The 21,486-nt window shown below is 36.9% G+C and overlaps 2 protein-coding genes across 2 annotated transcripts; one reads left to right on the top strand and one right to left on the bottom strand.

Moving 5' to 3' along the window:
• The first annotated feature begins 7,548 nt into the window (after window positions 1–7,548).
• Window positions 7,549–13,578, top strand: LOC130630518 (uncharacterized). The gene is made up of 2 exons (XM_057444042.1): window positions 7,549–7,749; window positions 9,569–13,578. The coding sequence occupies exons 1-2, from the start codon at window positions 7,707–7,709 to the stop codon at window positions 13,519–13,521; spliced, it is 3,996 nt and encodes a 1,331-aa protein (XP_057300025.1). The 5' UTR covers window positions 7,549–7,706; the 3' UTR covers window positions 13,522–13,578.
• A 2,009-nt stretch (window positions 13,579–15,587) lies between these two features.
• On the bottom strand, window positions 15,588–21,147 carry LOC130630522 (uncharacterized). The gene is made up of 9 exons (XM_057444047.1): window positions 21,037–21,147; window positions 19,297–19,335; window positions 18,326–18,529; window positions 17,917–17,997; window positions 17,510–17,677; window positions 17,076–17,129; window positions 16,651–16,815; window positions 16,049–16,111; window positions 15,588–15,962 (listed from the first exon to the last, which is right to left on the bottom strand). The coding sequence occupies exons 1-9, from the start codon at window positions 21,086–21,088 to the stop codon at window positions 15,793–15,795; spliced, it is 996 nt and encodes a 331-aa protein (XP_057300030.1). The 5' UTR covers window positions 21,089–21,147; the 3' UTR covers window positions 15,588–15,792.
• Between the last annotated feature and the right edge of the window lie 339 nt (window positions 21,148–21,486).

Here is a 21,486-nt window from a genome sequence, read left to right on the forward strand (position 1 = left end):
CCATGCCTTTTTACCTGACTATACTCTGTTTAAAAGCTCTAAATCAGTAGTACATTCAAATCCTTTATAGTATTCTACATTTCGATACCTAAAATTTTCCAGGCAGGTAGGGCAATAACCAGTCACTGATCCTGCCTTTATACAGCATCGCAATAATGGTACGCGGATACCATAGTTCACTGTAAATTGATTCCTTTGTACATAAGCTTCAATATTGTTGATACTTCAATACCTTTACATACACCCAAAAGGGTTGAAAAATGATAATTTTAATACCCTTGTGAGTATTAAAATTAGTGCCCGTTTAAGTCATTCAGCGAGCTCTAGGAGACGTTCATTCGTGTAGTGTTCACCAAGCCTAAAATGTCTCACACGCTCCGGGTTGACTTCAATACATCCACGTTCTCGAAGCCAATTGTAGTGTACAATAGCATTTGGAGTCTCTGCCAGTACCACAATCTCACCCCTGCGATAGTCAACAAGCTTATTCCGAATCTTTTGCGCTACATACCCCTGTTGATCACAGATGGCCAGGTATGGAAAGGGATCGTCGTTGTTTTTCTGAATAATTACCATACTGTTATCTTTTTCTGGATCCTCGAGGTGGGGCACCGCACATTGCTATAGCTCCTCAATTTTATCCTCCAACACCACGAGCTGTTTCTTTCTATCGTCTAAGTCATCCTCAAGGAGCGCCATGGTAATGTCCTTATCCTCTAGGCTTGACGCTGCTCCTTGAGTTCATCTTGTAATTTCTTAACACCTTTTTGAGCTAACCATTTTATTAGTTTTACTGCCTTGGGTTCCTAGAACGGTGCGTAATTTTAAGGGCCCCTCCTAACGTGACAAAGATGTCATGCCGGTTTTTCCTTCCCCCTAGCATACCTTACCGAGAGTAGTCGCCGACTATACCCAGTATACACTCTATTTCTCCCTTTTATATTGTGATATGGAGATCAAGACCATACTGCCTAGCATTTGGAATGCATAGGAATCTCTCAAGATTGGCTCTTTTGAGGCTGATCTTGTTCATCAAAAAAAATCTCGATGGCTCCAGCGGGCACGGCGTTTAGCGAAAGCTGCGACGACAATTTCTATATACCAATGCTCGGCCAGAGGTTTTCATTGTGGTCATCCGGGAATATTCCAAGTCCTAGGATGTTCCAGGCTCACGTACAAGCATGCGTGCTTTGACTTTTTCAGCTCAGCCTCGATGTCGTCCCAATCGGAGATCATGTTGGTTTCCCCATCGATTAGCTTTATATGAAGCCTCTCGTGCGGATACCCCAACAACAGGGCTTTTTCTGCCTCCTGAGGTTCTTGGTAAGAGCTGTATACGATTGGGTTAAGAGCCAAAGGCTGTGTTTGCGATGCCTACCTGAAATAGCCAATTTAAGGAACGACTGCCTTTTTTATCGAGGCTTTCATCGGCTATGACGTCGTCCAAGAAAAGGATCTCCTCACCCGCCAACAATGAGGAGAGTTTTTAGATCCTTTGAAAGAGTTGATCCTTGGGCTCTATCATGAACACGTAAGGGTCCTTCCAAATTGAGGCTCTCTCAAGGTATGTCTTATTCCATTGCAGGGTAGGGCATAGTATCACGATATTAAGATAGCGTGTTCTATACTCATTTTCGAGGAGGTTTAAGACGTTTTGCGTTTTTCCGCAGCTTGTGGGGCCGGTGAAGATTGCTGTGTGGGGGTCTTTCACAATGTCTAACATTTTATTAATAGTTCGACCACTTTCTATCATGGATTTTAGGGTATATCGCGGCACAGCTTGAACATATTAGCACGCCACCATGATTATTCACCAAGGTCTCTCGACAGGCAGGGTAGAGCTTGGTATTTTGGGTCTTATATTTGGGAAGTAGCGGAGTATATGTTAATTTCCTTGTAGGAAACGCAGTACCTTGCGATAGCTCTTGACGAGTAGTGCCTTATCTGGGCTCTCAGAGGGTACTCTGATGAGTTCGGCGTACTGAGATATAATGTTGTATGTCAACAGAGTGTAAAGAATTAGGTAATTCTCATTCTGTTAAAACCCCTGAATTCTCCCGTCAATAGCAAGAGGGTCTACCTCGTGTTCGATAACATGGTCCTTGCCTTTGACACGCCGCTTCCCCTTTACTTTATCAAGCCAACCTATACAAATTTTTGTCCTACTATTCTCCCTAGTCTTAAACTTGTCGGGGGTTAAAACATGCTTGCATTTTGAACGTGCCCTGCTCTCCATTTACTATGAAGAGACTTGCCTTGTGTAATGCCTTAGCAACCTCGGCAAGCGTCAGGGACTTCCCTGTTTCCTGATACTTAAACGGTACCTTGTGGTGAATATGCAAGAATTCATAGTCTTCCCATGTCATGCCTCCGGAAAATGGGCCTTAATATGACACCTACAGATAGTCATGAGTTTTACAGAGACTGGTTGCCTGTTAATTGACCATTTCCCTTGATCTTGAACTGGTTCAAGGTAAGATAGTGTTTGCATCTCTGGCAACTTCTGGTTCCCTCCATATTTTTATTTGCACCTAGGGACAAATAGAAATTTTGCTACACGCTCATTTAGGTTTCGGCACGTTACTTGCGGGGATCCATCCCTTGGAGACGGCCACTTCACGACTAGCCCTGCTTGCTCCAAAATAGGCCACAATCTTGAGACGTCATTTGTGTCCATTTTTGTAGATGGCCTTGTTATACCCAGGAACTTCTTACCTGCCATGGCATACGCAAAGGTAAAACTAAGGTCTACAATTGTTTCGTACAACGTGTCCAGAATCTCCTTTTCTTTCGGGGTTACGTTTGCATGAGGTGTCGCCATTTACTATTACCGCCTTTTGAAAGTATCGATATTTGGCTGGTCTTTGCCCTGTTTCCTCTACTGAGGCTCTAGATAAGTCGCCGGCTTGTCCTCACCTCTACCAAATCTGTAACAAACACCTACTCCTATTGCCAATATGGCAAGCATATCTACTCCATACATGTAGACTGACTGTACGGAACTTGCCGCGGAGGAGGCTTTGACCGTAGGGTTTACAGTACCTTCTAGTTGTTTCATTTCTTCCTTCTTCTTCTTCATCTGTGCTGCCAACTTGTGTCCTTGCGCAACCCTTCCCGGATGCTTTAATGGCTTTGTGAAGACTCTCTCTTCTTGCTTCTCTTCTTCCATTTATCTTATAGCTCTTTCTCCTTCTCCTCCGCCTCCTGTTTCTTTTTACCCATATGTCTAGTGGTATGCCTTGCTACCAGGAGGGGTGCCAGACATCTACCGATCGTACAGTACACAAGGATCCCGAGGTCTGTCATACTATCCCGGATAAAAGGGTCTTCTTCAATATCTTGCCGCAATTCGTCAACAGAGTTAAATGTCCAAAAATTCCCGATTAAGCTAGCATATAAACTGATCACATGAGTAGCAAGTGTCGTAATCTGACCGGGTTGTACGAGCCGTTTTTCATCTTCCCTGTTTAATGCTAACTTGTTTACATCCTGCGTGTAGATTTCATGCCTCTTGTTTTGAATCAACACCTGACTCTTGTAGATATCAACGCCCTCTTCCAAGCACAGCCTGTAGTCGTCAAAGATGATCGAATTTTCGGTCACGCACTTCTTCACGCCTTTTGCTTTGCGATCACCGCCCTCTTTTGTAAGGCTCTTGTAGGCATAGAGTTTTGCCCTTAGGGTGATGAACTCAGTTATAACTTTCCCATCTAATTCATCCTTCATCAAACCAACCACTTCTTTGTTCTTGCCAATAGGGAGAGGTCTATTATCATCTGGATTATAGGCACTTGTATCGAAACGGCCCCCGACATCCTGTGCAATGTCGCGATAAAAATCCTATGTTTGTATGTGGTACACAAAGGAGTCCATATCATGTAACAGAGCTGTAATTTGCTACCATACTTGGGCTGCATGAAATCATAGTGGAACTCGTACATTACCATTTTTGACAGGTCCAATTTAGCCTGACCAATGTACACGGGCTTGTTCATCTTGACCTCCGTCTTGCCCATCTCTACACCTAAGAGGTTTTTACTAAACCGGCTTTCACCCTTGAAATTGGGCTTTCATGACCAGCTTCATATACTTGTCCTCGTTGATAATCAGCTGAATGTTGCGATGATTCCTAATATTCTTCATGGTCTTGTCAAATACGCTTAAATTCATCAGCCTGTAGAAGTCCTTTTCAAACTCGTTGTCAGCCTCGTGTTGTGATCTATATACCAGAGCCAGGGCTTCTGGCTAAATTGGATGGTCCTGCGCCCTCTTTAGCTCAAGTCCATTCTTTATAGCTTCGTGAAGGGCTCTGATATGTACCACGTACCTCCGCTTGTTTTCTAAATTTGGCACAAATTGTCGTGCGTTCGGGTAGGAACGGCGACTCGTTATGTGTATCGTGTAGTCTCTCCTGGTAGTCGATGTCAACCTCTAAAATATACCCATGGTTATTGTCTCTAACAAGCTTCCCGATTTGGTTTTCTGTAAAAGCCTCGACGTTCGATACCCATTTGAAGCCATCTGTTGGGGGCTCCTGTCGCATGGCATGGTCGTAGAGGTTGTTGGCATCAAGGTACTGCAGGTAGAAGGACTCCTCATTCGGGTTATTTTGGTCTCACATATACTTGTTATTAGCCTTGGCACCGGTGTACAACCTGGGTTATATCTCCACCGATACTCTTCTCGAACATCAAGAGCTTGTCGGGGTCTGTGAGAAGCTCTAACCTAATATAAATACTTATATATATATGCTCTTGATTGGTGTAGGGAACTCTATACCCTCCCAATTGTAGAGGTCTACGTAGGGTCTCAGCTTGGTGATTCTTTATGGATCTTCGTATGATGTAGGCCAGCGATGAAGCCCCATTTAAAACATTCCTTATCCTCGTTTTTGGGTTAATAATTGCCTTTTTCGAAGCTTTAGGTGCTTCTATATATGAGGAACTCCTTGTTAGCCGTAGCTTATGGAAGTCTACCTCACGGTGTAGAATTCGACTGATCAAAAATCCACTTTGTGGTAGTGCTGGATGCTCCACAAACTCCTGTGTATTGTTTTGAGCAAACATCCTATCCAGCACGTCGTCTACGTCGCTGGATAGGACTGAGGCCATATTACTATCGGAGGCCTTTTCACCTCAATGTACTCGTCGCTAGCCTTCTCCGGGTGTGTTTTCTTCTTCCGCATGATAGGAACGGCTGTATCTTTGTTGACCCCATATCTTCTACATGATCCTCAACCAAGGTTTTCATGTTGGGTCGCACCATCCCCATATAACCGTTGACGTCGGCTCCCCCTATGCCGGGAAAACGAAAACTTCGAAATGTCCTGTGGAGCGCATGCTTATGTTCTTGAGGTGTATAGTCTTGCTCTGGTAGGTAGTCTTCCTCAGCCTTTTTTCTACCTCATCATGAAGTGTAGGTCTGATGTTGACTGCCCTATTATAGAGATTCATCACACTTCGCTTGAAGACTGCATAGATTCTCTTGACTCCTCTTTCATAGGCTTTGGAACAGTGTCCACAAGCCAGTTGTACCACCCTTTTATCTTATCCCCCACAACCGAATGATTCTTCGACAGTTCCTGTTTCTCGAAGAGGTCGATTTCGGATGAGGGTAATACCCAGTTGTGCCATTCCCTAGTTTTACCCCCTATGGTTGGACGTGTCTTCGCCAGTTCCTGTCTCTCGAAGATATGCATATCATCTGATGTTATAGGTCTGACTGGTTCCCGTGCTACATTCCCCAATAGAGCAATCAATTCACCCTTGCGTAGCTTGTAATACCCCGTAAGTCCACGGCTTTTCGCAATATCACGTAATTGTTTCACGCTGGTGCTCATTTTTTATTGTAAGAATTTTTATTTTGTCAGAAGATTTCATCACGATTAAATCAACGCAGTTGTTCACCTCTTGACTGCACATGCGTTGATCGACGTCACTGATATGCAGGGGAATTCCCCCTACATAGTGCAGTAGAAGTTTACTCATTTTTGTATGATTTGATGACGTCAGCACTCTATAGGGAATTTACCTTGAACTTTATGACTCAACACGGCATGATAGGGACTTACCCTACTAGGTCTTGGATGACCGGGGATTTGTTGTGGTTTGACCGTGCGCGTGTGCGACTGCGCCAAAACATACATTTTCCTATCTCTACTTTTAAATTCAATCAAATTCGACCGCCAGGCCGACGTTGATCGAGGAAGATTCTGCGATGTTCTATATTTAGTAACATCGATGCGATCGACCTTAATCGATTCGACCACATTCGTTTCAGTGGAAACTTGCCTTAACTTATTGTGACACATTCGTGTCGCGAAATCATCTAATTTTATCTCACGTGTTCAGTTTCTAACTCTATTTATAACTAAAAAACAAGATGAATTTAAACATAAATTGACGTGGTATAAATACCAGAGTTAGTATTGTATCCTGATCTACAAAAATCGTCCATAGTAATTTCAATTCTAAATGTAAACTGTAAATATCCAACCAATGTATCCCTTTTTCTTCCGTATTCTCAGTCTTTATGCTCTATAAACAAGGAAGAAAAACAGCAAAAACAAAGTCAGCAAAAAAAATCAGTAAAAGGATTGGTTACAGAAATCTTGTCAATTTTTACAGGCAGTTTTTGCTGATTGAGTAAATTCCTCTGGTTATAAATTCCCATAGTTTTAATCCCCCTATTGTAAAATGAAATCCTTTACTTAGCTGTAAGCCTCTCTTCTTAAGTCATGGTATTAGGAATTGAAAAAATTTCTATCATAATAGCCGTATTATGATATGATGATGTTCAAAAGGATTACCGCGTCTTGTTACGGAAAAACAAAATGCCATATATAAAGGACGGGCAACCGCGTGGATTTTTCCACGGTAACGACTAGTCTATATTATAATACTCGTATGTCATCTGTCTTTCTGTCACACAAAAGTAGCGAGACACATGAAATGCGGTAAATAAAGGACGGACGAACCCGTGGATTTCTTTACGGGACACCGACTAGTTCCACTATAACATCCCAGGAATAATATCCCCATGTGCAACGAACAATGATGAGAGCTGTAGATAAAGACGGGAAAATACACATGTAGAACTTTGTAGGAATCCCTCTGGATACAAGCCCTTAGAAAAGTTGTTTTCAAGCAAAGTAAGGAAAGCAGTTGTTCTCCCCAGCTGCACATATCAGAAAGTAATAGACTCTTTGAGAACAAAATTGGAATTAGTAAATACTAGATGCATCCTTCCTTAATCAATGTAACTTGAAATAAAATTAAACTGTTTTTCATTTACTGTTTCGTTATATTTAGCAAATTTAAAGACAACTTTGTACCCTATGTGCGGGGCTGATTTGAGCTCTAAGATATGCTGACTGCAGCAGAAAAAACTAATAGGTTTTGCTTATAATCCCGCCGTTTGTCTTTGCTATGGTTGCATTCACAAAAGTTCGAAAGGTCACATATATACATAGAACACCCATTATTGTAAAGAATGCAAGCTAATATAATACTAATCATTGCAAATTTCAAACCATAATAACCCTTTAAATATTTTTTAAAGAGCATTATTACATTTGAGAAAACACACGAGCTAAAAGACAATACACGGTGGAGCTTATATCAGCTTAGATTAAACACTAAATCTAATAGAGAATTTTTCAAATGCTGAACTCGTTGTGTGTATAAATAAATACGTTTGTTGATAAGATGTTATTGGTAATATTTTTCCAAGTTTTGCTGCTTATTCAAGGTAGGTGTTTTAAATGTGTGTCAAGCCACATAATAATGGGTTTAGCTCACACTAAATTAACAAAAAAATGAATTGGAAGACTTCCTCCGAAAAGGTATTTGCAAGCCCAAACATTATAAAATTCAAGCAAAGTTAGTAAAACGTTATGGTAGTGGAGATTTCACTCCGCGATTAGTTTAGACCTTAAGGATGAAGTTTTTATGAATGATGAGATCATTTGTACATCATTCTTAGCTAGAAGTCTGGTTGGTTTTAGGTCAACAAAATCGTGTCCTCCCTCAAAGCTACCTGTTGGCCACAAGGTTTATAAGTGTAGCAATATTGACTGTTGAAAGCTGGGTAATTGATGTTATAACATCTCTTTCTATCTAATTATGAAAAAGAAGTAATGTTTTTTCTGTCATTTTAACATTAATTAAGTGTCAATTGCTCCAGTTGACCCGGTTATATGGCTACTTAAAACTTCAAGAAAGTATTTTATATTATGATCTGTATTATTTTAACATTCGCTAAGAATATTTGAAAGATGGTTGAGCCTATTTTGAGGATGATTTTATCAGTAAAAAGATTTCGCAAAAGTACACAAGATGAAATAATACAATGTCTTATAATTATTGGATATGTTACAGTAGTAGCGCTATCAACTTGTAATCATCAGATTTCAGATCGAGTCTCCACTCCGGCGCACTTTAAATGTAGTGTTGTCAGCCCATTAAGTGTCATCTACTGACCGCTAACCGACTTGTGTGGCAGGTAAGGAAGTTAGAGCGATGCTATACCCATCTCTGGCAGTAATGTAACATAGTTGCAGTCGGAAGGGAGGAAGAGCCAACCATTAAGAAGAAATTCCCAAGGACATTAAAACTACTCTTTAATTACTTAATGCACGCAGTATGCTTCGTAAGCATTTTTAAATGTATACATTATAAACGGTAAAAACTCATTGATAAAAATAGTGATTACTGTAAAATAATACACACGTATTTAAATAAAAAGAAATTAATTAGGGGTTTACATGCTTGAGAACTAAATATAAGCTCGGTTTAATCTGCTCTTCTTCAAGATGATATACGAAAGATAATCAATAGAAGGCCGACAAAAATCCACCATACGAAAAAAAAAACATTAGGGAATCTGTGTTGCTCTTCCTTATACACAAACAAGGTGCCTTATAGTAAGATCGGAAACATAGAGGCTAATACAAGGAATTTTAGCGTAAGCGAAGTGTATACAGGTTGTGTTAGAGTTTTAGTTGAAATGCGCGAATAGATTTGTTAAAAAAAAAGACAAAGATAGAAAATGATTTTGTTGGGAATTGACTCCAAATAAAATTATTTATTTATTTATTCAACCTGTATCGGAACAGACGTAAATAGATTTGCTGACGCCCATTCTTTGCTTCTGTTTGCCGTTGAAATAAACGCTCGGTAGAAAAAATAAAGACAATTTTAACCTTTTTTATACTTTTAAACTTTCTTTGTCCAGAATCTCTCTCTGAATTCCGGTCATTTTCATCGCAAAATATAATTTCGAAATCAAATTACTTCTTTTCAACACAAAATATATACCCTTGTCAATCAGGAGACAGTTATAAAACATTTTGAATAAGGTGTTACAAAAGGTTTAGGGTAACATCATAGTATATATCATAAAAAATAAGGAAAACGAGTTTAAAGAGTTAAATGTATCTAAACGTTTGATTGATGTTTAGATACATTTTTTAACTTCTAAGTCATTACTAAATATATATTTTCAATTCTGCTAAAAAGAATCTTTTATAAAAGCATGTATTTTATTATGCAATGACCGTTCACTTTAGGCCACAACAGCAAAGAAATTTATCTTTCACCAAACGGAGCAGATAATTTTAGCTGCACCTTTACAGAACCATGTAAATCACTGTCTCATGTTGTTGCCATCTCAAGCAAATTCGATACCATATACGTCTATGGTGGTGTAGTTAAGCCAGCTGTTTATGTATTCAACCAATCAATTGCATTAAACAAATCAATTACCATTAAAAGAAGCCAGCATAGTGGATATAATCCACAATTCACATCAAGCGACATAAAGGAACCTATGCATCTGTTTCAAGTGACAAACACAAGTGCATGTATTGATGTAGAGTCCGTTGATATCATCAATATAAATTTTGTTAGGTACAGTTTCAACACAACACCACAAAAACCGATCAACATATCGCTTAAACACCTCGAAATAAAGTCAACAACAGCTTTAAGTGCATTGCCATTTCGTTCATTCATACACGAGTACTCCGATTTTAGCCTTTCAATTAACATCCTTATTTTATCAAGCAAAATTAATTACCATGGCAGAATTATCTTTCTGCAAAGAAGTACCCAGAAGAATATCACTTTACTTGTAACGAAGACATCCATCACTTCTGGCATGTTCGAAGTGGAACGATCGTTTAAGCGAAAATCCACCCGAGACATGAATTTTCTCAACGTCACATTTGTCAACGGTACAATGACGTCTAAAACAAAATCTGCACTCGTAATGAATTGCGATAGAAGCCATAATCATGTCAGCACTTTATATATATCCCACTTTGATTTTATCCACAATATGATAGTTTTAAGTCTTAGAAACATATCCTCAGTGAGAGTATCAAAATGCAACTTCAAGGGAAACATCTTGAATGACTTGATTTTGGCAGACATTTTAAGCGTGGTCGTAACTGACAGTACGTTCCTAGGAACTTCGCGTCATTTGGTTGCAAACAAATGTTTAATGTATAAAATAAAAGGGGGTGCGATTTATTCCAAAAGCTCAAATTTACATATATTACGCTGTTATTTTAAACAGAATAAAGCTGAAACAGGAGGTGCAATCTATGCTACCAAGACAAATATCACACTTGTGGAAAGTACTATACGAGACAGTTTTGCTATGAATGCAGCAGGCATCAACGTTTTTAAATCTGACATTCAGATAGATTCTTGCAAAATCAGTCACAATTACGCACAAGTGAGAGGAGGAGCAGTGCTGGTGTCACAAAGCAAGCTCAAAATAACCAACACAAAGATCGAAAAAAACTTTGCTGAAAAGAACGGTGGTGGAATCCATATATTAAAATCTATGACAGTAGAAGTGAATAAATGTTATTTCAAAAGAAATACTGTTTCAATAAATGGTGGTGCCATGAACATTGAGCGTAGTAATGCATTGATTATATCCTCTGTCTTCAACAGGAATGTTGCTAACGCAGATGGAGCTGCGCTTCACATATCCAATAGCAAAAAGGTCACTATTTCAGAGTCTAAAATGTATCGAAACCGTGCATATGAAACCGGCGGTGGAATCAGAGTTATTCGATCAAACGTTAATATCACGAAAACTGTTATAACAAATAACACGGCCAAGCAATTTGGAGGTGGCATAAATGTGCTTAGTAATAGTAACGTTACTATAAGTGGAGTGAAACTAAAGTGGAATGCAGCCAATCGTGCTGGAGGCGCCATACACATAAAAAAATCTTATTTTAATGTTTCAGCAACGACAATCAATGAGAACTATGGCAAAATTGGTGGAGGTATTGTCAGCGAAGCTAGTTCTCTGGGGATTTACAGTACTAATTTGATAAAAAACAGGGCAACGCATTCTCCAAGTGCCATCTATTTTAACGTGATACAAGGTAACACGTTAAAACTCGAAATGAAGGATATTGATATTATTGCGAGTGGTAGTTTACCGGTAGCTGATGCTATATGGATAACAGCAGGGGACCAAAGAAGGGCTAGTGTGTTTATGGACAAGGTACAAATTTTCTTAAAACGCTCTTCGTTCGGTGTTCCAGCTATATTTTTATCCTTATCGGGAATTGCAAATTTGAATTTTAGCTACACATGCCCACCGACGTACAATGCAATTTACACAAAGGTTCAGAGAACATTTCAACTATCTGATAATTATGTCTACACATTTCGTTGTCAAGCATGCCGAAGTGGAACGTACACTCTTGGAACAGGGTTCCAACAGACAAAAATACATCCTCTTCGTAGCATCACACAATACAACAAGTCCCTCGAATGTTACACTTGCCCCTCCGGAGGGAACTGTAGAAAGCAACTGAAAAGCAGAGAGAACTTCTGGGGATATGTTGACAAGGAGCGTGCAAAGTTTTTACCGTGTCCTGAAGGTTATTGCTGCTCAGAGAGTCAAAACACATGCCGGTCACTTTCATCCTGTGGGAAGCATCGAACAGGTAAGCTTTGCGGACAATGTAAAAAAGGATATCACGTGAATTATTTTAGCGATAAGTGCGAACCAAATAATAACAGAAGCCTGAAAGGTTTGTTTTGGTTTATCTTTATCGCACTTGCTATGACATATTCTTTTTTTTTGGCATACATGAAGGAGATCGGCTTTTATTTTAAGTATTTCACGAATTATTGTATAAGTCATTGTTGCCAGCGAAAAAAAGAGATCAATGTATGGGAAGCAATGCCGTTAGTTCACTTATCTTCAACGCCTGAAATAACGAATCAAGAATATTGCTTTGAGAAGGATGACTTTGTTGTTGTTTACGGAAGCCCTCCTGTGCAAGAAGTAGAAAAAGCTGAAACAAGTTACATACAAGAAAAAAGTAGAAATGCTGGTATTTTTAAAGTGTTGGTAGGTTTTTACCAAATCAAAGCCCTACTTACCGTTCGAGTATCGGAAGATGCCAAAGAACTTTCTAGTAGTGGCAGTTTTCTAACTTCTGTATTCAATTTAGACATTCCAAAGGAATTTGTCGAAATGTGTCCACTGCAAAGCATTGACACCATTTCAAAACATGTCATTAAAGATTTATTTTTTCCAATGTGTATGCTGTTTCTTGTTATGCTACCAATCTCCCTTGCAACTGTATGCTTAACATATGGTCCTCGCAAATACAGATGGCCATGTCGAAGACTGTTGCTTCGAGGATCACTTTGTTCCATGCAAGTCATATTAATCAGCTACACCATATTGACAAAATTTTCCATGCAACTTATACACTGTCGTCAAGTAGGAGAAGATTTTATTTTATATATAAATGGAGAGATCACTTGCCATACTTATTGGCAGAAAGCTATCCTCGCATTCTTTTTTATGTGGGTTCTACCCTTTCCTTTGGCATTGTATAAGGCTGTTCGTTTATTGGAGAGGAACAAAATAACAATAAAATCATTCTTTTTTCTCCTGTTGCTTCCAATTTTTTGCTTAATATCTAACTGTCTACCAAAGAGAAAAGAAACCAAACTAACCAGCTCAATTATCAGTCTATATATTTGTAGAATGTTTGAGGAACCCTTTCGAAGTCGTGTGAAACACAATAAGAAGACTTCCGTTCTGTTCTGGGATACGTGGAGACTCTACCAAAGATTGATCATAGCTGTGTTTGCTATTTTTTTTATCGATCCGATTCAACGTCTCTCTTTTTTGTTACCTATCATGCTGTTGTTGTTGGTGGTTCACTTGAGAGTCAAGCCTTACAAGCACGATTTAGTCAACTGGTTAGAAACAGCATCCCTTGTTAGTTTATGCTTTTTGACTGGATCAAACCTTTTTCGTGGGTTCCTTTACGTCTACAGCATGCATGAACAAGAAAATTTACTTTTAGCGTTACGTGTCCTGAATGCTATGGAATTTGTGTGCACTCCATTCGTGGGTTTTGTCATTTACGTATCCTTGAAATTTGCAGCTGCATTTTTTTACAGTATGTACAAGTGTAAGAAGAAAATGGAGTTTGTTTTGGTGGAGTTTGTCAGCAGAATGGTTTAAATTTTACTTTCATTTTAATGACCCTAATATTAAAACTGTTACTTTTAATTATTACTTGATTCTTTATCCTTTTACTTTAAATTAAAACAACATGCAGTAGAGAATGTCAACGAATATATTTTGAGAAATTGAGAAATATCTTAGTCTGAATAAAGCTCAAGTTAATTAGAACTAAGCTTGAAAACAATAATAAAGCATTAATTTCCAAATTTATTGGCTACAATAGCCATATGGGTGCAACGGGAGAAGAGATGCGGCGTTGTGGCATTTGAAGGGTGGGTTATCTTTTGTCTGCAAGTATATCGGTGAGGGGAAAAATGAGATCAATGTTCAAGAAATTGTTATAAAATTTTATCATTTTTTAATAAAATCGCGGTTAAAAAAAACCAATCCTGTTCCTATTATTGCACATTTGCTAATAAATTGACTAAGCCAGCGGTTAAAGAATCGAATGTTCCTTGTTTTTATAAATAGAATCCTGAATAATTTCATCTGCCTTGATAAGCACCGTACTTCATAAAATCAGTAGTGCTACACGTTGAAGTCTGGTAGTAAATGTAGTAGTCCTAGCGTTAACGTTTGATCTACTAATGTATCCTTATCTTAATTGCAACGCTTGACTGTTTACATATGTTAGTAATATAGAATATAACCCATATGTACCTGATGTGTGAACGAAACCCTTCTTTAATTTTTTTACAAAAATTAAAGTGACGAGAATCCTAAAAGATTTAAAATGTACACTTTAAAACGTTCGTTAAAAGTTGGGTCAACCGAGGCGTTAAAATTCGAAATGTCTTCTAGTGCGTCGAACGCAGCCATAAAGGATCCTCCTGTTCACTAAAACCCGGCCCATCATTATTGCGCCCATCCACTTTCATTATTGCGCGGGCGGAGTTAGTACTGTAAAAGATCTTTCATAACTTTTCATAATTGTTTTTTGCCAATATCCCCCTTAAATTAGCAACTGCCAAATCATTTTATGTATTAGCTAACTTTTTCTTAATTTTTTGTTATCTCAATTTCGGCATTAAAAGCATTGAATAAAGAAATTTCGCTAGTCAATGTAATGATCATCTTAATGACTTTTTGTGAAAATTAACTTTCGCGATGGGATTAGATGTTTATTATTTGCTCAAGGAAGTCTTAAAGAAGCGCGTCAAAAGTTGTAAAAAGAATCTCATTTTGGATCTTTCCAAACAGTTGGTTAACAACTATCACAGGAAAACGTAAAAAATAAGGATAACTGTGCTATAGCGACCATGATTTTACTTAACAAGTAAAATTACAGAGCAAATCATCCATGAGACAGTTGACGTTCGTAAATATTTTATACTCACATATCTTGAGAAATAAACTTTCGTGATAAAACCTTTTCAGACATTTTCGCGATATGGACTTTTCTTTATTGAAATTATTGGTTTGGGGTTTCGAGTTCAAAAAGAGTGGAAAACATTTAACACAGTAGTTGTTATGGTATTTTCAGATTCTAACAGAATCACCAAAGTTTACAAATTTCTTGCCTTGTCGTACATTGATATAAGTCGGTGGCCCGTGGAAAAACCCATGGGCTTGTGCCTACCTTTTTAATACCGCATTGCGTGCGTTTTGCTACTTGTGGTACGATTTTACATGACAGACAGACGTTACAGGTATTGTAATATAGATTATTTCTACGTTGGATTTTTCTAGCCAAAAAATAGTAGAAATAACTGAGCTTTTATGAAAAGATTTTTTATCAAGACTGCACCCTGGTTACTGGCGTGCTGACGCTTATCTAGAAGAGGTTTTTTATTTATCCAAAATATCTTTATTATTGCTATTATTCGCCTGTCCTATATATATTTCGGATTCTATAAACCAACCATTGCTATTTTGTGCATCCTTTACACCAGTTACCAATTCGGATACTATTTTGAACAAAATACGGCTTATAAAGGCTACTTGTTAACCCTTGGAAAAATCCACAGTGTCACATCATTTATATATCAGATTTCGTGCACGCGTGGCACGACTTTCTCGAAAGTTACCTTATCCTACTTTTTAGTGGTTGCATGTAACAACAGAAAATAGCCACAAAAACATAAAATATTTGGTTTCAAAAAATTGTTGGAAGGAAAACAAGGAAAACCATTTAACGAAATAAAAAATTTATTGAAATTCTACACCTTTACAGGTCTAATTACAAAATATTTAAATTAAAAATCATTTTCCAAAATCTTCCAGATTATCTCCAATTTGCACCAATCACAGTTATTTAAACTGTAAAGTTTAAAAATTGTCTGGAGAATCGCACCAGTCTTTGTCTGCGCGATAAACCAATCCAGTTTGACAGGTGAATACATTACACAGTGAAAAAGTGCACGCGTAGTAATTTTGTGCTTTCACTCCACTGGCTACTGGATAATTTCCGTTCTGTTTTAAATTACAGAAGTTTTCAGCTACAAGAGAAGAAACAGTACACAGTAATAAAAATGCATAACACAGTTTCATTTAAAAGATATTAACAGAAAATATGATTACTTACGACATGTTTTGACATCCACTGGACTATCAACAGGCTGTAATGTTGGACATCCAGATTTGACATCTAAATAAAATATGTCGTGATAAGAATACCAGGTGCAAGTCTTTTTTGCTGAGGTCAGCAACAAGGTTGTTTTTGCGTTGCAAGAAATAGTGCATGGATTGTAGAAAAGTGCGTAGCCACATAATCTGACAGGGGAGAAAATTAATGGTGGCAAACAAAGCAATCCAAAAAAGTGCATTATAAGGCATTGGATTTGGAATTTATTTATGATAAGAAATATATCGCCTCTCTAAAAGTTTCGGGATATCTTTAGTAACGAGCAAACAATTTTGTATTTGTGTCTTTTTTTTACAACAGAAAGTGTTCAAATTCTAAATTATGAACAAACAAAGTGCTTAGTGAAACGCTGCCTGCCATTTTGCTTTGTTTTTGAAGACGAATAGGAAAGACGCGTATATTCTGGATACATTCCACAATTTAAGTTTGACATAATAAAAGAAGTAAAAGAAGTTATGGAATTAACAAATCTTAGTGAAATAGCCTAATATTGATTCCTTTTTCATATTTTATAGCGATGTTCGTCACTAAAGAGCAATTACTTGTATAATTGACGACACATTTTTTGTCGCATATATCGGCAAAGGCTGTTCCAGGTTGGCATGATCTAACCATGCAGGTCCCCTCCATACAGGTGTGATATGTAGATGAATTTGAACTGACTTCGTGGTCACCGTCATCTTTTGCAATGCAAAAATCGTCAGGACCTAATAGGGAGCAAAAATATGTAGTCATTACATTTGATGGTGTCCCATCACATCTGGGTATGTATTACAAGGAAGACTTCTTTTAGCATTACCAAAGAGGAATATGCTAGTTAAAGAGCTTTTAAATTTGACCATAAGCAATATTCAAAATTACATTTTCTGAAGGATTTTGAGCCTTAATAACTTTACAGACTAGGCATGTTTACACTAATTCCTATTAATAGATGGATTTGATAGTTAAGTATACTGCATTTACGTACATAGATGTTCTGGTGCTGTCATAGTTGGTGTTACAGGACATTCTGAAGCCAATTCTAAAAGGAAGATGTGCATTCAACTTTCATACATTTACTCCTCACAGTCACAGACATATCAACATGTTGTAGAGAAGAAATATTCTTCATCAGAAGCAATGCCTGTTATATGCACATGGACGTAAAATTAGTTTATTTCTGGTTTGCCATGTGTTTTACGCAAAATAGTTTTTACTTGTGTCGTAAATTTATTAATAATAACTTTTGGCCAAAAAAACTTGTCCATTTATATTAATTATCCACAAAGTTACATATTTACATGTTCTGATGTTCAATAAAACATTACGACATGTAAATTCGTTACGCCTAAATTATTTCAATCCATCATAATATAGGAACAATAGAAACATGCTTTCCACAAAATAAGGTGCTGCACTTACGTGTATCATTAACTTCGCAGGAGCCACACACTTCGACGTATATCAAAGATCCAGCACATTTCTGGCACTCTGTAGCCACTTCGTTGACGCAAGAGAAGAACATGGAATTGTCAGCAGGATTTCGAAAGGTTGCGTTTGGTTTAGAGACACAAAAATCGATTGGTGCACCTGAAATTACGAAATATATATATGAGAATCTTCACAGATTCTTCGGCAAGCAATTTTGTTTGCTCTTATATTTCTAGGGTCAAGGAAAAGAGTTTTTACTTTTTATCATGATCATTTAACCTGAAAGTTACTATATGTTTTGCACTTTTAGCATCATGGCGTCTCCGTTGAAACGTTTGGACAAGAATTAAGAAAAAGCAAGATGTATTTCAAATAAGGGTGCAATGCTACACACTTACACGAAGTGACATTCACAGGTGCTGACGAATTGGATTGCTGTGCAGGTGGTGAAACAGGATCGGAACAGTTTTTGCTAGCAACTAAAAAAGCAAAGACAAGTAAAGTAAAGTAAAGCAAAGACAACTGAAAATATCGATATAAATACATATTGATAATTATCAAATACACATTAGAATTGTAACGTATGCTTCGCGCGAAATTCTCAATAAGTTTGCGAAAACTAGTACACCTTTCACGCGGTAAAGGAAAAACATGCACCATTGCGAGCAAAATTTCAGTTGCACGAAAGTTAATACAAAATCAGACCTAAAAAATAACAAAAAACGAACCACCAGAAAAATTATGAAAATATAGTGCGAAATAGTGTAAAGTAATAAGTAAATATAATTTAAATGAAGTTTTTCTTACCATCCTTAGGTGAAAGGCACCTTTTACATTCTGGTGAATAGATAGTACTTCGTCTAGCGCACTGTTGGCAACCCATATTAAGTGGTGTTATACTACCATCAGGTAATTCAATTTGATAACATGCGAAATATTTCGAAGGGTCTTTAGGATAAACGTAATATTCCAACGGATCTGTTTTTCCTATACATAAGTCGTTGCTGTTACCTGTAAAAAAAAACGTTAGTTTTATTTTGATCAGTCCAGCCTTATTAATGACTATGGATGACTTTGTTATTCTGGCAATGTGATGATACACGAACTTATTTTTAAAAGGATAATTTCACCATAGTCCAGTTTATATGTTGTACTTTCATTAATAGGTGAAGATAACACAGCATTATGCATGATCTCTTTTACATAATAAAATATGCAGCTTTGTCATCAATTTAGTCCTTTCTGTTATTCTCCTACCAATGCTACCAATAAATATATCTTGCCACTCCAGTCACATTAATTCATTTTTTAAAAATTTTAAAACCTTACAAAAAAGCTGCTGTGAAAATAAGCAAAAGTTCAAACTTTCTTTAGTGAGAATTTTCTATGTAGAAGAATAACTAAAGATTTATCTTTCACATCTCAATGATATTCTTATACTTTTTCATCTGCTTTTATCCCATATTAGTAAGAAAAATTTCACTACTGTATAAAAGTAAAAATACCCTAGTAACGTTCTTCATCAATACTATCTCCAGACACTTCCATTATCTGTTACATTTCCTGTGGCAGCCGTAAAAAAGCCTTAATTTGCTCTTTCCAATGGCAACGTTGTAAATATTTTACTGGCTGTTGTTTAGATCTACAATAGTGGTTCTTATGTGACCATAGAGTAAGTGTTTAGTGGTATTTTCGGACTCGTGGAAAAAAAAACTTATACAAAGAAGCATAGAACAGGTTAATAATTTGGCTGACTTCATGATGATAATGATACTTACATTCGTCGTTCGGTTGAATTGATTGTCTCTGTTGGCCATCTATAAAAACAACGTAAAACTGGTTAGTTTTTTCAAAGTTATAACAGATGCCTTCCTGTTTTACTGGCTTTGGAAATGACACAAAGTCTTGTAGCTATTCGATTGTTACAGCTTATTAATTGCTTTGTTTATTAATAATAAATTAAAGAGAAGTGGCACAGCTGCTGCGTGTGTGTGCAAGGATTAATGCCACTCTTTGATTGTTTGAGTTTTATTGTCAGCGTGGTACGTGGTGAGTTGATATGCCGTAACACAAAATAGTTTGGTCAATCGAGTCAGTTATTAGTCCAACAAGATGTGGTTAGAAAATCGGGTTGAAGTTTTAAAATCATATTACATTAATTTGACAACAATTAGCGTTACTTTGGCAATAAGCCATTGATTTAATTGCACAATGTGAACACTTGTATAACAAAATGAATAATATGTTAAAATGTAAGACACTGCATCATGTGTGGTAGATTATTCTCTTCTCCCCTCCCTTTTCCCCGTAGAATATTCTGTCCCCAATTTAAGGACACTAGAAGTCCAAATTAATCAGAACAATTAATTCCATGAATACATCTACTCTGAGTAATATTTCTCTTTTTTTTCAGCAAAAGATAAAAGTAGAAATAAAACTAAACTTCAACCTTGCTATTGTGCTTAATTTGTTTTTATTTTTAAATCACTCTTAACCACTGGCCTGATTGTTCTAATGAAACTGTTAAAAAGGAATGATGCACAATTATATTTATATAATGCGTCATAAAGTTCAATATAATTTTGTTTTGAAAAAAGTAAGCAGACAAGACGAATCTGATCGTATCAAAAAGTAACAAAGATGGTTACATAAGTAATCAACACGATCTGTGTATAAGATAAAGTTAATTTGTTTGTCATATATAGCTTACTGAAGAAAGGAAGGGCACGTACGATGATGACTAGCAACCATAGTTAATTTGGCTGATCTTATCAGAAGTATAGAAAAGCAACAAAATAACAATTTAGCTGATTCATGTAGCATTACTTTTAATGAACCGCGTTGTCATTTTTTTTATTTCGCTTTTTTTGTTTAGTTTTTTTCTTTAGCTTTTTGTTTTTACTCCAAAATAGTTTTCGCTATAAAAATACAAAATCCATTATCCATATAAATTCAGTTAAATTTGAGAAAAATAAACTCAATGTAGTGCGCATGCGTGGCCTTCTTTTCAGCTGCTTTTCGCCATTGTGTCTGTTTTGACTTGGATATTGCTGTTTTGTCAAATAAAGTATTAGGCAAGGTGCGGAATATTTTGACCAGCATTGTTACTACTGAAGACTTAGGAAACAAGCCATGTAAAACCTTCGGATATAAAATAGTACCTCTTACCTCAAGCTCTCTCGATTCGGAGCATGTTTGTCTATCTATAGGGTATTGATCACTATCCGAAACTTTATATATGATTATAAATCTTCCGTACCCTTGTGAGTTCCAGACAGAGAGAGATTCGACTGTAATTACTTTCTCCATTGCCATTAGACAATTTTTTACGGTAATTTTAGTTATAATAAAAGGCTGAACGTATTAAAACACTGATTGGTCATTAAAGACATTCGTCCAACAGCGTACTGTTGTCATTTTGAAAAAAATGAAGTGAAATAATAAATAATAAATAATAAAAAAATATATATATGTAAGTTCTATATAAATATTACTCAGAATAAAAAAACAAAAATTACCCGTGCATCCAATTGTTAGCAGTACTACTAAACCAAGAAAATGTACCAACATTATGTCGACTTTGTTGCTGTCTTTTCCTCAAAGAACTGTGATTTTTTCTGATTGTCAACGACCTCGAGTTTATTAGACTTTAAATACTGTGGGCTGTCATTATTATAAAATGGCTGTTACATAACGCGTAATTAGATTTCTAAAAACAATAACAACGCTATGAAATGGTATACTGACGCAGGATGTAATTGGGCGCTGGTTCTTTTGATTGCATTTTTAAGTACATTTTACATTACGAGCGATTATAATCAGTTGTCCTTGGTTAATTTGAATTCTCTGTGGCGGTTACATGTGTTTGTTGTGTAAGTAACCCCCATCAACTCAAAACTTAATCTGTTTTCTAATTCTTTTTTAAAAAAAGGCAGAAGTTGTCACAAGTTAAAAATTTATCAAGACAA

This window comes from Hydractinia symbiolongicarpus, chromosome 2, assembly GCF_029227915.1.
Source record: "Hydractinia symbiolongicarpus strain clone_291-10 chromosome 2, HSymV2.1, whole genome shotgun sequence".
Lineage (NCBI taxonomy): Eukaryota > Metazoa > Cnidaria > Hydrozoa > Anthoathecata > Hydractiniidae > Hydractinia > Hydractinia symbiolongicarpus.